At 40.4% G+C, this 15,372-nt stretch overlaps 1 protein-coding gene across 1 annotated transcript in view; it reads right to left on the bottom strand.

Moving 5' to 3' along the window:
* Positions 1-989: 989 nt before the first annotated feature.
* LOC147901155 (ARM REPEAT PROTEIN INTERACTING WITH ABF2-like) overlaps positions 990-15,372 on the bottom strand; it is a 56,783-nt gene continuing 42,400 nt past the window's right edge. Inside the window, exons 5-19 of the mRNA XM_087376438.1 lie at positions 10,418-10,512; positions 10,119-10,194; positions 9,793-9,900; positions 9,586-9,714; positions 9,407-9,475; positions 8,744-8,803; positions 8,164-8,287; positions 7,909-8,051; positions 3,671-3,734; positions 3,489-3,568; positions 3,246-3,310; positions 3,047-3,164; positions 2,800-2,924; positions 2,263-2,383; positions 990-1,635 (exon numbers count right to left, since the gene is read on the bottom strand). Coding sequence (XP_087232564.1) covers positions 2,284-2,383; positions 2,800-2,924; positions 3,047-3,164; positions 3,246-3,310; positions 3,489-3,568; positions 3,671-3,734; positions 7,909-8,051; positions 8,164-8,287; positions 8,744-8,803; positions 9,407-9,475; positions 9,586-9,714; positions 9,793-9,900; positions 10,119-10,194; positions 10,418-10,512 — 1,356 coding nt within the window. The 3' untranslated portion in view covers positions 990-1,635; positions 2,263-2,283. The remainder of the gene's footprint in view (positions 1,636-2,262; positions 2,384-2,799; positions 2,925-3,046; positions 3,165-3,245; positions 3,311-3,488; positions 3,569-3,670; positions 3,735-7,908; positions 8,052-8,163; positions 8,288-8,743; positions 8,804-9,406; positions 9,476-9,585; positions 9,715-9,792; positions 9,901-10,118; positions 10,195-10,417; positions 10,513-15,372) is intronic.

A 15,372-nucleotide genomic window follows, 5' to 3' on the forward strand; every position in this document is an offset into this window, starting at 1 on the left:
CTACCATCCTTTACTAATTACCCAACCCAATCATTATGCACAAAAAATATAAATCATGTACGTCACGAGGATACATAACATGTCCAGACACCACAAACCTAGTTTAAAAGATATTAAAGTTTATCATTTCAATAAATGAATTTAATTTATTTCTTAACAAAAAGCTGACTTAAATATATATAAAACGACAAATCTGCATTACAAATTTTGCAATCGTATTTTCATTGAGCATTCTATCTTAAGAGGCGAGCCACCCCTACCCCCACCCGAGGAGTAAAATGAAGCAAACAATTGCTGAGTCAGAGAGAAGCAGCCCTTATCTAAAATTGTTTAATCCTCTAAACTGACAACAATCTTCCTTCCTATGTAAAGGACAAGTAGCATTTCAAGAGAGCAAGCCCCTTATCTAAAATTGCTTAATCTCTCAAGAATTAACAAATGCACCCACACAACCTACCTCTAAGTTATTTCTTAACATGGTTGGAGCAGGTACTGAGGCAATAGTCCATCAAGATAGCATTAGATGCTCTTCAGTCAACGACTTAATAACATACCTCAAGTGTTATTTTTTTTCCAGTTTACACAACACCGACTCTATTCACTTTTGGCTTTTACTACACATTTACCGAAAAACATAACTAAACTTTTAGCAAACAGAGCAACCAAAAAGCATAAGATAGTAAGAGGGCAAACATAGCTTTTATTAATTACTACAGTTCTAATTTTGCAATATAGTCTAAAGCTCGAGACTATATTGCAAAATTTGAAACTTACGTAATCAACAAAAGCATTTGACTCTGTGCAATCACTCGCACAAAGTAGGAATGCAGCTAAACACCCCAAATGAATTTGTACTTTCGAATATCCCAGAACAATCAACACTTCTTTCATAAAATGGACAGAGGGGAGAATAGCACCCTCTAGCGTTTTTGTCACAATCACCTACCTTCAATTCCTCACGCTCGAAATTGGAATTTCGACATGAGCAATGATAGAATGCATTTTTTGAATTAAAATATTGGCTGTGTATACTATGCAAATTGCACTGCAAACCTTATACCAAGGCATATCAATTGGAGGACTAAAAATATTCAATACTCATCACACAATTATTTCTCACATGATCATTTTGTAAATTAAGATCTTCCTGCCACCATACAGCTCTTAATTACTAAGAAAACAAGAAAACAACAAGCCAAGACTGCTGGCATCAAGCTGTCCACTTTGAGCTTTTCCCACGAGCCTTTGGAATTGATTATGTGCTTTATTCGTTCATTCAAGGAGGAAAAATAATAGCTGTGTCTGACTCCATCTGCATCATCATATCCTTCACCTGTTCAGTGTTCAGGATGCCTCTTGTATCTGGTTTGCAAAGTACAGTACAAACGTACTTCTCCAACCTCATCACCTCAAAAGTGTGCCATGAATGGCACAGCCCCACTATGTGATGTTCCCCCTATTTACACAGCAGTTTGGTGTTCGACACAGAGTTACAAGTGCTGCATAGAGCCTTATCCAGACCTTAGCTTTAAAACCACGATCACATGCTTTTCGCCATCATCACAGCTCAGAACTGACACGTACCAAATTAGAAAGTCCGATGCAAGCTAGAGTTGTGAAGTCTTGCCAACAGATCTGCCATACGCAATAACAGAGATATAAGTAGAAGTATGTAATACTAGCTAGCAAGTTATCTTACTGTCTTCTAAAGCTAATAGGGTGCAGCACATGTCAAGCTAGTAGTCATGTGATTCATGACCAGAAAGGTGTATCAACACAACTATTAATGCTGCTGGATTCTAAGCCAAAGGCACACGAATTGCAGGTCTGACAGGCAGGCAGAAGTGACAAACTAAAATATCAACATACCTCACCAACGTAGCATCCAGTATCCAACCCAAAAAAGACAAATGGAGAAAGAAATAATAAACTATGAACAAGTACACTGTATGAGAACCATGATGTCATTAGCCTTCATACATACCAGCAAAATAGCATTTTTTTATCAAATGTCTAGAATTCCTTTTCATGGACATAATAAAACTCGATTATGGTTTTCTCATGTTTAATGCAGAACAATCCAGGAGAGAACTGCATTCAGAAAACCTTCAATGTGGAAGCCGTCAATTAATCTCCCCCAGTTTTGATGTTACACCTTACTTTCAGAGCAGTACGATGCATAAGTCCACAGCAGAAGACCCATGTAGTAAGGCAGAAAATACGATGTCCTATTACAATTGCAATGTGCTTGGAGGAGATTACCAAGTTCATTTCACCTTTAAGTCACACATGACTATGGCCTCTCACGCATGGCTGTGGCCTCAATATTCTGAGCAAGTAATCACGTATTTCTGGGATAATTTTTTGGATCAAAGAAGGGTATCTGTGTAGAATATAACAAGGTATATAGATTAGTACATCATAGCAGCTACATAAAAGTAGCCAACTGCACAGCACTAGAACAGCAACTGCATGCAATAGAATTAGAAACAGAAACAGAATGCATGCACATGCACGTGCATCATAGATAGGACTAGCTTTAACACTGTTGGCTCAAGCAAAGAATCATACGTATAAGAGACATCCTGCAGTCTCCAAAATTCACCACAAAACTTTGCAAGTAACCAGGATAGGCAAGGAGGAGGGACATATATATTGTAACATGCCTTTCGTTAAATTGAGCAAAACACAAGCTAATTTCCTACCACATCCACAAAAAACCAGTCTGCCAGAACCACGAAAGAGAGAGAGAGAGAGAGAGAGAGAGAGAGAGAGAGAGAGAGAGAGAGAGAGAGAGACCCAGTCGTGCCACACATCTGTTTATGTTGTTCCAAGATAAAGAGGACACATGTGTGACGCAAGGAAAGAGCATGATAAGACTCTGCCAAATCATATACATTGGCTACATTCTCCACAGTCAGATCCTGAAAAGAAAAGCAACCGTCACTCAGCAGTTTAGTCCATGTAAGCATCTCTCATCACAATTTCAGTTCCATTCACAGCACTAACCTCTATCTATAGTCTAAAAGAGTTAAATTATGTACACCTGTGCTATTGCATGTTCACACAATCGCTTTAAACCCTCCAACAAATATTGGTCTGCTGCCCTCAGAAGATCTTGCGCGATGTCTGGGCATACTTCCACATTTCCAGTATATATGAACCTACAAATTTGCACAAAAATGCATGAATGCTTGAAACCCTAACCAACTAGTTAATCACACTTGAGCTGGAATGAACATTACCTCATCATCAACTCAAAAACCTTCCAGCTTATGTTTGGAATTTCAATGTCTTTAGCCTCCTTTTCCTGTCAATTAAGGAAGGTAAGATGCTGAAGAGAAGCGTGCTCTTCAAAATGAGAAAAGACGACCAAGGTTTTTAATTAAAAAAACATTTCAAGTTGAAAAACTAAGAGATGGATTTTGCTCACTACCAACCTGCAAAGACTAATAAATAAAACATAGTTGCTTCAAATAGAGACTTACCTTGTAACCTCCAACAAACATAGCACGGAATGCATCTGAAGACGCTAGCAGGGCAATCCGATGTGCATAGAATCTGTTTCCTATAGTATCACAGATCAACCAAGGATGCAAGAGTCACAATCATTACTATGTACACGAAATACAATAAGCAATAAATCAAATAGACCACCACTGACAAGCACCTTCCACAAGAAATGTAACATCAGACAAAGTGCTGCTGTTCACATATCTTTCTCCAAGATAGACCTGCACTCACAACCAAAAATATAAGCACATGTATCTAGATGAATCCAGGAACATGCCCAAACTCATCCTTTAAAAACTTTAAAAACACAACACATAGTGTAGTTTCAATCTCATGATAGTCATTCATAAGGTTGAAACCATAAACTCCATCACGCATAGCAAGGACTAGCTGACATCCCCACTGACGTTATCAGCACCCAACAGTGGGTGTAGACCATAGTATAAAGACACGATCTCACTTATACAAATCCACACACCCACACATACTTGAGGATCTATTTATACAAGGTCTTCATGCTGAGTTTTTGTCAGCACTCCAGAGGTGAAGGAAACACTAAACAAAATTTTGAAAGGAAATCCAAGCAGCGAAAAACTGTAAAAAATGCAATGAAAAAATCCAAGTTTTATCATACAATTTTAAATCTCTGAGTGGAAAACCTGATTGAGCAACTCATGCCTACGGCTAATGGTTATAGACATTGAAGGGTATTTAGGTGAATGCAGCTAAGGGTTTCTTGCTAGATATGCAAGAGATGTTAGTGACTGCAGAAGAATCTATCAAGAGTGCTTAGGATAGAGCACAGTTTTATGTTGATAGACAATGGTCACGACTCACCCAGACAGGTCTTTGAGGGGATGCTCGAATATGCCATTACAGACAAGGTTGATATCCCGTAGTTACTATGGATCCTTAAAATAGATTCGTGAGGTTGCATATAAACTAGAATTGCCCCCCCATGTGAAAGCTCACTTGGTCTACCCATGAAGCAGTGTCCATTTGTGAAAAAATGGCATTCCATGCATGGGAATGGCTTTTCATGAACACGTGTGGGTCCTCACAATAGGTCATGTCCCTTGGGTAAAAGAATAAACCCTTTCATGTTGATGTGTGCCCTTGGTTGAACCAATAGGCCCTCTTCACAAAGAATTGTATGTTCAATGGGAAGGTGCGTCTTATGGGTCTAAACAGCACAAGCATACAAAGTGACACATGCTCTTGATGGGATGGAGGAGCCACTAGCAAATCGTGCAAGCAATAGGTTTTAAACTTTCTACGTCTCTTCCATGCACAAAGCATGGAAGCCTTCTACTGTAAGTTTGGTATCTAATGGAGGCTAGAAGGTGAATGTCCGTAAATGTTTGATCCATGCCACGAGGCTTCTCTTAAATAGAGAGTGAAAAAACGTGAAGGGGTGTGTGTTGGAAAAAGTGACGAGCTACGGAGTAGTTCCTATATACTTGGGGTAATTCTAGGGATTAGGAATAATTAAAGGTCAAAAAGTGTGGTAGGTAGACCTTAGGTCCTAGGTTAGTATATATAAGATGTTATGTCAGGAGCAACGGTGTGAGATTTTTATGCAGCAACATAATATGGCAATCCCCCACATGGATCTATCATCGATGAAGAGGATGGTTTCACATGGCACCAATCCACTAGTCTATCTGGTGTGGCCTTTCCATGTATCATGTAGGCATACACTCGTGACTCATCATGTCACTTTAAGGCAGCCAATCAAATGCAAGTATTGCATCTACGGCATGTGGTTGATGCTTTGATTAGGCACACTCTGTCAATGTGTGGATGGGGCGTAAGCCCTAGCTTCTATGAGAAGCCACTAAGAAGCTTCTAAGAAAGCTTCTCCCTCTCACCTCCTCGGGTATGGTTTGCTAAATGTGAGGTTCATTGTGTGTTTGCAATTAGTTGGCACATTTCGAATTATATGTTAGCTAAGTTGTGGCATTCCTTTTGCCACCATTAATTTTGTGTCCATCCTACATCACAATCTAGTGAGCCTCCCTTGTTTTCTATCATGGTATTAAAGCCATCCTATTAGGCTTGTTAAATCCCCACCTTAGGCAGTCACCTAACAGAATTCAAAATAAGAGCGGACCGGATGGTCTTATGAAACCATCAAAGAAGGTCAAGTTATTGATGAACCCTGGAAGGACTCAGAAGATCTAAGGGTGTCACCAATTGGGGCTTCTCCCAAGAAAATAAAGAATAATCTTTATTAGAATTGACTTTGGTCAAAGAATGGTTAAGTTAATTAACCAAGAATAAGTTTTACTATTTTACTTTTGCTTTGCATCAATAAAAAGAGGACTGTGGGAACGCCCACAAGGGACTAGAAATAGTCCAAGAACTAAAATGCATACATTAGACTAACCTTTAACGGGTTAAAGTGTTGAATGTTGTTTGTGGCAATGTGTAGGCCCAAGGAAAGTGCAAAGAAGCCCTAGAATTAGGGAAAAAGTGCAAAAAGCAAGTCCTACCAAAGGCAAAAAGCATCCAGAAAGTGGGCGCTTATATGGAGGAGGGCCCCAGCTAGGCAGACAAGCAGAAAAAGCAGCGCAATTCTCAAGAAAAGCCCTAAAAGCAGCAAAAAAAGCTAGAAAGCTTGGTTTTTGTATAAAAGTAGCTTTTAGGAAGAACAAAAGCATAAAATAGCTTTTAAAAAGCACTAAAGCTAGAAATAGCTTTCAAAAAGCAAGTTTATCTTTTTGCTAGGCCAAGTTTATAAAAGAAGAGCCAAAGAGCTCAAGATCATTCAGTTTTGTACTCGGTTCATGCTCTTGTGAAAAGCCAGTTGTACAAAGACTATTTTCTATTGCAATTAAGACCTTCGGGGGAGGCCAGCCCTTCTTTTTGGCCCCTAGTGCTGTGTTCTTGCTTCTCTCCCTCATCTCCCAACTACTCTACTTGTCGGCAATCACGCTTCAACAAGCTCTTCAAAGTTCCCACGCTTTGTTCAAGTTCCGGTTATAGATTCTAGTACAAGAGCAAATTGTGATTTCTTCTGCAGAGCCTGTCTTGGATTGCATGCCAAGTTCTTGAGCCCAAGAGTGTTTCCTTTGCTGCGATTCTGTGCCAGAGTGTTCCCTTTGCTGTGATTTTGGTTTCTACGCGTCGATTGAAGCCCATAAGCGCCTGCAAGCCATGCCCGGGAGCCCAAGAGGAATTTGTGATTGGTTTGAGGGCTTTCTTTGGTTTAGTTACAGTTTCAAAGGGCACCTAATAGGCTCAATGTAAGTCATAAATTAATGATCGCTACGAAAGATAAAGCCAAGCTTGAAAGATATGAGGATGCCAAGGACAATCCCGAGAGAAAGAAAGCCATGAAAGAGGAGTATAATAGTATCATACAAAAAGAAACTTGGGCGTTAGTTGATTTACCACAACAAAAGACTTCCATGTTTAAGAAATGGATCCACCAGATTAAAACAAAGAGTGATGGAATTGTGGAAAAGTATAAAATAAGGTTAGTTCTAGAGGGTTATGCCCAAAAAGAAGGCATTAACTATGATGAGACCTTTGCACCAGTAGCCAAACATTACTCTATCACATTGATAGCAATCTTTGCACTCACTCTTTTCAGATGGACGTTAAAAATGTTTTTCTAAACGATGATATGAAAGAGGAGACCTATATAGACCAGCCGTGTGGGTTTGAGGTTAATGGCAATGAGAAAAAGGTATGCTGTAAAAGCTTTGTCGGGCTTGAAACAAGCACCTCATGTCTGGTGCTTAAAAATTGATGAATATTTCCATGTAATATGAGTTCAGCAGATTATAATCTGTATACAAGGCATGATGACAAACGCAACATTGTCATCACTTACCTCTCCCTTAAGGACAAGGTATTTTGATCTAGGTCTAAGATCCCCTATGATTATTTTCAAAAGGAGGGAGAAGAGAAATTTTGGAACGATTTTCTAGAATCTGCTAAGGTATAAGCATATGTGAGTAAAAGGTAAACAAATTGGGAAGTATATATTCTAGTTCTGAAATTTGCATAGGGCTTACATTTTTAAGCATTCAGCAAGAAGTCGCAGTCCATTTATGTTGATCTAGGATTTCATGTATGGCTTCATAACACTGGGATATATCCAATCCGTACAGATCCTAAGCATAAATGCATGTCAAGATCATAAAAGTATCCTCTTTTGGTTTGCGTATTCACACGTACATGTTTACTATGATATACACCTTCGTATGACTAGATATATCCAACCGTACAAATTTAGATTTATTAAATTTTTAGATGCTTAGTATGATGTGCATTACCACATTGCCATTCTAAGTTCACAATTTTTTGGGGCAGGCGGGCCGAGGGAGGGAGGGGGGGGGGGAGAGAGAGAGAGAGAGAGAGAGAGAGAGAGAGGAGGAAACACACTTGAGGTATAGGAGGTGGTGGTGCAGCATCAATTGGAGACAATGCTGTGGCTTTCTTGGCTAACGTATAAAGGGCCAAGGCACCATCTCGTTGCTGTTTAGGACTTGCGAATGTGCCTAAAAGGCCTAAAAGCACTTCCATCCCTATACAACAACAAGACTTACTTTTAAAAAGCAACAATGCAATTGATAATTACTTTACAAAGGGATGGAAGTAAGGCCTTCACAACCGAATTCACTATTCAAACTGAATTACCATTGTTCTCTATAAAAATGGTGCGCTGGTCGTCAGGAGAGCATAAATGCGCTAATGCCAATGCCACTCTTCTCTGGATGAGCTTATCTGATGACCTCATCAAATACAGAAGATGCTTCAAGACCTAAAAGAAAAATCAATAGCAAAGTGTGACTCCACCTTGAAAAGAGATTAACAGATGAGAACTTCCAAAAAAAAAAGAACTAGAAACCTCCAAAGCAATCGCAGAAAACTCTCAAAAGAGCATATTTCAGAGTACAAATTCGAGCAACCAAACACTATTGCACAATAAAAAGGCTACCGGCTTATCTAAAAATGATACGACCAATGATCTTAGAAAGCATGACCCTTGATCTGAATTCCAAGTTCTTTGATAGAGATTCTTGACGACATCAAAATATGTTAGATCCATCAATCTGCCCATTCTTTATCTAATAAAATCTATAAAGCCTTCTTCTAAGAGCTTCTAGAAACATCAAAATTTCATTTATAAGGAAAATCAACAGAGTTGACCTCCCAAAACACTTTTTTCTTTTGCAAAATACATAGAAGGCATAAACTGTCTGAATGAGATTCATACCCGTCCATGTATCTTATCTTCAAGCCTTTTCAAGGTCTTTGTCACGCAATCCTTTGATGCCTGTGACCAAAAGAAAATATGTGCATGCAAATATTAGCCATAGATGCTCCATATGTAGGCTTTGTGTATAAACATGATTCCAAATCCAGCTTAGCTCAAGCAAGCGAACAAAACATACAGTGCATGAGAATCTTTGAATGCAAATCACGTGTGCAAAAAAAGATCCTGTGAAATGGCACATACACCTAAATCATAGCAGTATCTACATAACTCTGGCAAGAGAGAAACAAAAGAGTACATCAAATGTCATAGGAAACCAATCACCGTCATACTAGAGGATTCTAATATTAAACATGAAGTTTTAGACAAAAAAGCCTGTGAACAGCAACACTGGAGTCACGACCATAATCTAATATTTCTCCCTGCAGAAATCATAGGCCTCTCTTCACTATACAATTTACAAACACATTTCCAATCACTTAAAAACAGCATATAATGGGCTCTCCCTAGCAACCCCTCAACTACACCTATCTAGAAAAACATAACCAATACCCTGCTATACTCCAATATCATGAAAATATACCTCCCAACCCCCCCGCCCCCTCCCCCCCCCTCCCAAGAAAAGGACCTGCTTTCATATTTTCATTGTCCTCAAGGTCTAACCTGTACAATCAAATCTCCATCCTGTAGCCTTTGAACCCCACCTTCCTTGACAATGTCTGAGACATTATCCTGGCCAGACAATACAATGCCCAATAAGTATTTCAACAAAATGTCTGGTTCACGATTATAATGAAATTCAAAGTCAAATGAAAAGTAAAACATTATGGACCCTTTTTTACCTCATTATCAGCTAGGCCATACAATGCGAAAGCAGCATTGTGTTGCAATGATCCATTCTTTGAGTCCAAAAGCTCAAGTAAGGGTTTGAGTCCACCATCATGCACAACTCCAGCTTGGTTATGTGTATTCTGCCAAACCATGCAAGCTCAGATTTTTCACAAAAGGAAAGCACTAATTCAAAAAGCAACCACCATCAATAAAAATACCTGCGCCAATCTTCCAAGTGCAAAAGCTGCCATCTCTCTCAGTTGGGGATCAGTAGCCTCAAGCATTCGTATCAGAGGCCTGACAGCACCACGCTGGACAATGTGGACCTGTATGGCCAGCTCACATATAAGAACAAAGAGCAAATGAAAATATGAACATGTATACAAGCACATCATTGTGGTCAAGGGAGTAAAGCATCACAATTCTGGAGAGCAGGTGATAATACAGCCATGTCGAGAACACAAGTCAATAGAACTAAAAAATAAAGTAGCAGAATAACACGCCATTGCATGTGAGAAAAAGACAACTGATGCCCATTGTGTACCTTGCATTCGGGATCTGTGGTTGCAAACTGTCCCAGGAGAAGCGCTGCCTCTCTCTGACTCTCTTGGCACCTAGAACTGCCACACACGTGGTTCGAATGGTTGAAAACCTATTTCAGTTTCACTACTCACGAAACTCTCACCATCACCACCCAAAACCACAAGAGGGCAGGGAGGTGAGTTTGGAGGGTTGGGAGAGGGGCGCGGGGGACACATGCACGCATGTGCACACACTCACACCCACACACACAAGGGTGGGGGGAGAACAAAAACTCTTAGTAGCAACCTTGAACCAACAGACCTTAACAGGCCAATGACTGGCTGCAGAGCCCCAGCAGCAAGCACTTCTTTTTTTATATTCGCAGACGAATGCACAAGGTTGCCGATGACCCCCACCTGCAAAAAGAACAAACATTATTATTACCAGAGATATTGAAATATAAGTATGAAATAAGGAAAAGCAGTTTCTTTGAGCACTTGCTCTAGACTAGTCTGAAATTTCATACATCAGGTAAATCAACAGAACTTTACAAATTCCCAGCTCCAGCACCTTCTTGACCAGTACCTTTGCTAAGCCTTCATTTGTCTTTCAATGCTCATAGATTTTAACACATAAGTTCGAGCAGCTTATGCAAGCACTGTAAAATAGGCAACATGTACCAAGAAGACCCATTCTATAATAGGAAATTCAGTTTATGCTGTCCTCAAGGTGCATATCCTTTATCAAGACGAGATCCTCTCATCAAAATAACTTTGAAGGACGGCCAATGTGACTACCCTCGTCCATGATCATAATCATTGATAAAAGATTGATACCAAGCTCCTTTTCAGATGTACTGTAAAGATAGAGAATTAATACATTGTGGGCCCGAGCTCATCCTAAGTCATTAAAGACATCTATAAAACCTACAGGCCAACTTACAGTTGCTGCTCTAAGAAGGGTACATGTAGGTCCAATTATTCTCAATTCATTTATAGCCCTATATCTAAGCATCTTTACGTTCACGAGCCTCTACTAGAGGAATAACTAGGCACTATGGAGTTTAATACTGAATCCAAGAGCTAAAATAATCCTCAATATAGGCAGTCTACTAGTCTATATCCAAAGACTTACAGACAACTATTCCTGCATAGGACAACTTCTATATTGAATTCAGTTCCACTCCCTTGAATTGAATCCTGATAATAAGGGTTTGTTCATAATCCAAGTACCATTGCTTGCGGATCTTCCTTCCTCCATCAAGATGTTAACACGTGCATGCATTGAACTCCAACATTATTTTATTTAGCAAAATACATACGTCTAGAGAAACCTCATTCATCTCATCCTCTAGTGCTACCCCAAACCACTTTCATACTATTACAAAGGTGAGCATATCAAATTAAGCTAGGTTTACATAGCATGCCATATTTCAAATTTCAACACATGAAAACAAGGCCCAATATAAACTCTTATTCGCATGCCTATACTCCTCTTTTGCAACAAGCATATACCTTCATAAGACTAGAATATATCGAATCTTACAAACTAAAATATTTATGAAATAAGCGAAAGAACAAAGGAAAGAAGGAAGCTTGCAAGCGACTTAAAACAAAATTAAAAGTAAATGAGAAAACAAATGACTTAGTAAGCAAAGCTAGACTTACAACAAACATTATAAAGTTGATATTAACCAACACCCCTTCCTTTTTACATGGCTAGCCAAGACTCTCAAAGTTAGAAATAAATGCTCAATTAGCACACACTGATGTCATTTCTAGACCAACAAGTGGTCATGTCTGTAGGCTATCTCATGGGCTATCTATAGATGCCACTTATACCTTGGTATGAGCCTTGTAGGCCTAGTTATAGTCAATTAGGACTATTGGTACAATTAGTTTATGTACCATCTAGGTCAATTAGGACACTTAGTCCAGTTAGGACAGTTAGCCCTAGGGTTTTGTTATATTGGCTCTCCCTTGAGCCTCCACACTCAAGTTTTGCAGCAATCTATTACAGCATCTCGTTTTTCTCCATTGTGCTTCCATTTTTTAGCTTCCATTGCTTCCAACACCCAACTATGGTATCAGAGCAGGTCGGGAATCCATTCCCTCAACCATTGACAGCTTTCCCAAGCTGTTTGGTAGCCTCTGGAGCTCTCATTCTTGCTGGTCTTGCTGGTTTTCACACTCCCACAAGTGTTTGAGACCTTTCCAAGCACTTCTGTTGCGAAAAACCTCATTTTGTTGCAAGAAGACCGCACTTTAGAGCAACTCTCGCGAAGGGAACTGTTTTTCGGTGCATTTTCCAGCCTGCTACAGCAAAAAACGACCACACGCGAGCATTTACAGCATCTGTACGGAATTCTGAACCTGTCCCCCAAAAAAACATACATGCGTCAGAAATTGTACGAAAATCCGTACATATGTCAAAAATTGTACGAAAATCCGTACATCTAGCAGAAAATTACGTACTTATGTCCGGTTTGTCAGAATTTCAATACATTCACTGCAGTACGAGCTGCCTCGAGGTGCGCGCCAGTCATTTTTCAGATTTTCCAACATTTCAGAGCTATCCCGAGCTGCGGCCAGCATTTTGGAGCTGCCTCGAGCAACGTGCCAATATTTTGGAGCTGCCTCGATCTGCATGCTGACGTTTGGAGCCATTTGGAGCTGCTGAATTGATCTAGAGACTTCTCTTTGAACCCTTCCCTCCTCATTTGGCATCCCTTTGCCTCGGGCTGCGAGCTTCTCTCCATTTCTACGTGCTCTCCTCCTCGTGGGAGCACTTCTTTTGCTGTAATTCTCATTTCCAGCCCTCATTTGCTCGCTTTCAAAGCCTGTCACTGCTGTTCATCATTGGGTAAGCCGTTGTTGCATTGGCTTTTTCCAATTTCTGCTTCATTTGCATTTTGGAAAGGCCTCGTGTTGCCTTTGGGGATTTTTCTCGCAACAGGTACACCTTGGGACAGCAGAGTCTTTTGCAAACATAAGCTTTGAAGCTTGGGCAGTTTTTTCGCACTTAATTCTGAGAGGTTTCCTTTCTCTCATTTGCTTTGCCGGTTAGTGCATTTGCCTTGTATTTCAGCACCATGTCTGGTGGCAAAGATGATTTGTTTGGGCTGATTGGGGCCGATGACAAGCTTGATGGCACCAATTACCCCATGTGGTCATACATGATGGGACATGTTTTGGTTGCCAAGAATCTATGGCATATTGTTTCAGGTTTTGAGACCAGGCCTACACGCACTTTTACTAGTGCTACACCTGCAGCCTCTGCTTCTTCAAGTGATGGGTCTTCAGGTGATGGTTCTAGTGCTATAGCCAAGACTCCTTCACCTCCTACTCCAGGTGCTTTGCCTCCTTCACAGGAGCAAATTCAGTGGGATGGTCGTGATGCCAAAGCACATGCCTTGATTGCTCTTTCAATGAAACGGGTTATTATCCCTCATATTCGGTCTTGCAAGACAGCTAAGCAAGCATGGGATCAGCTTGCATCTTTATATCAGGTACGGAATGAGGTGAGGGTTGCCTATCTACGCAAGCAATTGAAAGATATAAAGCTTGATGAGGGTGGTAACATGAATACCTATCTCACTAATATGAAGGATTTGAAAGAGCAGTTGGCCAACATTGATGAGACTATGCATGATTCTCAGCTGGTTTCTAATACCCTTGATGGGTTGCTTGATTCATATCAAGGCTTTGCTACTACATTGAGGTTGGTTGCAAGAGGTGATGCCAATTATTGCTCATTTGACCAGCTTGTTGCTCTTCTTCTTCAGAAAGAGCAAAGCCGTGTGAATCACAATGCTACTATGGCTAGTGATCAAGCATTTGCTGCCCATCATAAACACAAAGGTAAAGGCAAGGTTTCAGCTGGAAAGCCCTCTCATTCCCATGATGATCATTCACATGGTGCCTCTTCTTCAGGGGATAACAAAAAGAAGAAGAGATGTAACTATTGCAAGAAACTTGGGCGTGATATTTCTGAATGCAGGAAGCGCATAGCATCTAAAAAGAAAAGGAAAGAGTCTGGTCTTGCAGTATCTGGTTCTTCTAGTGCAGAAGATCGACATGAGTCCGCTAATTTCGCACAAGACCACCATTGGGCTTTCTTGGTTACATGTCAGTATAATCCTGATGTTCATGATGCTTGTATGGTAGTTTCAGATGTTCGTGATGCTTGGTTCTTTGATAGTGGTGCTAGTAAGCACATCACTTCTTGCAGGAAGTTATCCAGCTCATTGGAGCTTACATCTAGGGGGGGCAGTGTCACATGTGCCAATAATGCATCATATACCATGAAAGGTATTGGGCAAGTTGCTCTTACTTCTGTCTCTGGTGGTATTGTCACTCTAGAGCATGTGCTTTATGTTCCAAGCATTCGTAAGAACCTCATTTCTATTTCAGCCATTGCTACATAGGCTTTTAGGTTATTTTTTATGGTGTGAGGTGTGCAATGTATGATGTTACACATGCCTCTACCCTGGTTTTGACTGGCACATTGTCTAGCGGTCTTTACAGACTTGATGCTTATGATAAATGTTCAGATGATGATGCTGCACTTGCCGATGCACATGCCTTTGCTATTGATTCTACCATGGCAGATACTCATTTGTGGCATGAGAGGTTTGGACACCTCAATTTTGGAGCCCCGGTGAAGTTATATAAGGAAGATATGGCTGTAGATCTTCCCAAAATGCATATGCCTATCAAACATGTTTGTGAACCATGCTTACTTGGTAAGATGCACCGTGCTGCGTTTCCCAAGGATGGGAGAGTTGGTGCTTCACGTAAGCTTTATCTGGTTCATAGTGATGTTTGTGGACCCATGAGGGTTGCGGCTCTTGGGGGGTTCTACTATTTTGTTACTTTTATTGATGATTTCCCCAGGTACACTTGGATTCTCGCATTGAAATCCACGTCTGATGTTTCTTCATGCTTCAAGCACTTTATTGCCTTGGCTGAGAATGAGAGTGGGCTGCACATTGCTCACATTCATACAGACAGGGGGGTGAATACATGTTGAAGGAGTTTGCTGTTTTTTTGGCTTCCCGTGGCATTAATCATCGATGCACGGTGCCTTATACTCCTTAACAAAATCCCGTGGCTGAGCAGAAGAATAGATCAACCATGGAAATGGCCAGATGCATGTTGAAAGACAAACATTTGCCTAATAAGTTGTGGTTGGATGCGGTCATGTGTGCAAATTACATCTTGAATAGATGCCCAACAAAGGCATTGCACACTATCACACCTTATGAGGCTTGGACG

The sequence above is a fragment of the Dipteris shenzhenensis genome, chromosome 6 (assembly GCF_047967505.1).
Source record: "Dipteris shenzhenensis isolate YYH24624 ecotype China chromosome 6, Dip_SZ_1.0, whole genome shotgun sequence".
In the NCBI taxonomy this organism is placed as follows: Eukaryota; Viridiplantae; Streptophyta; class Polypodiopsida; order Gleicheniales; family Dipteridaceae; genus Dipteris; species Dipteris shenzhenensis.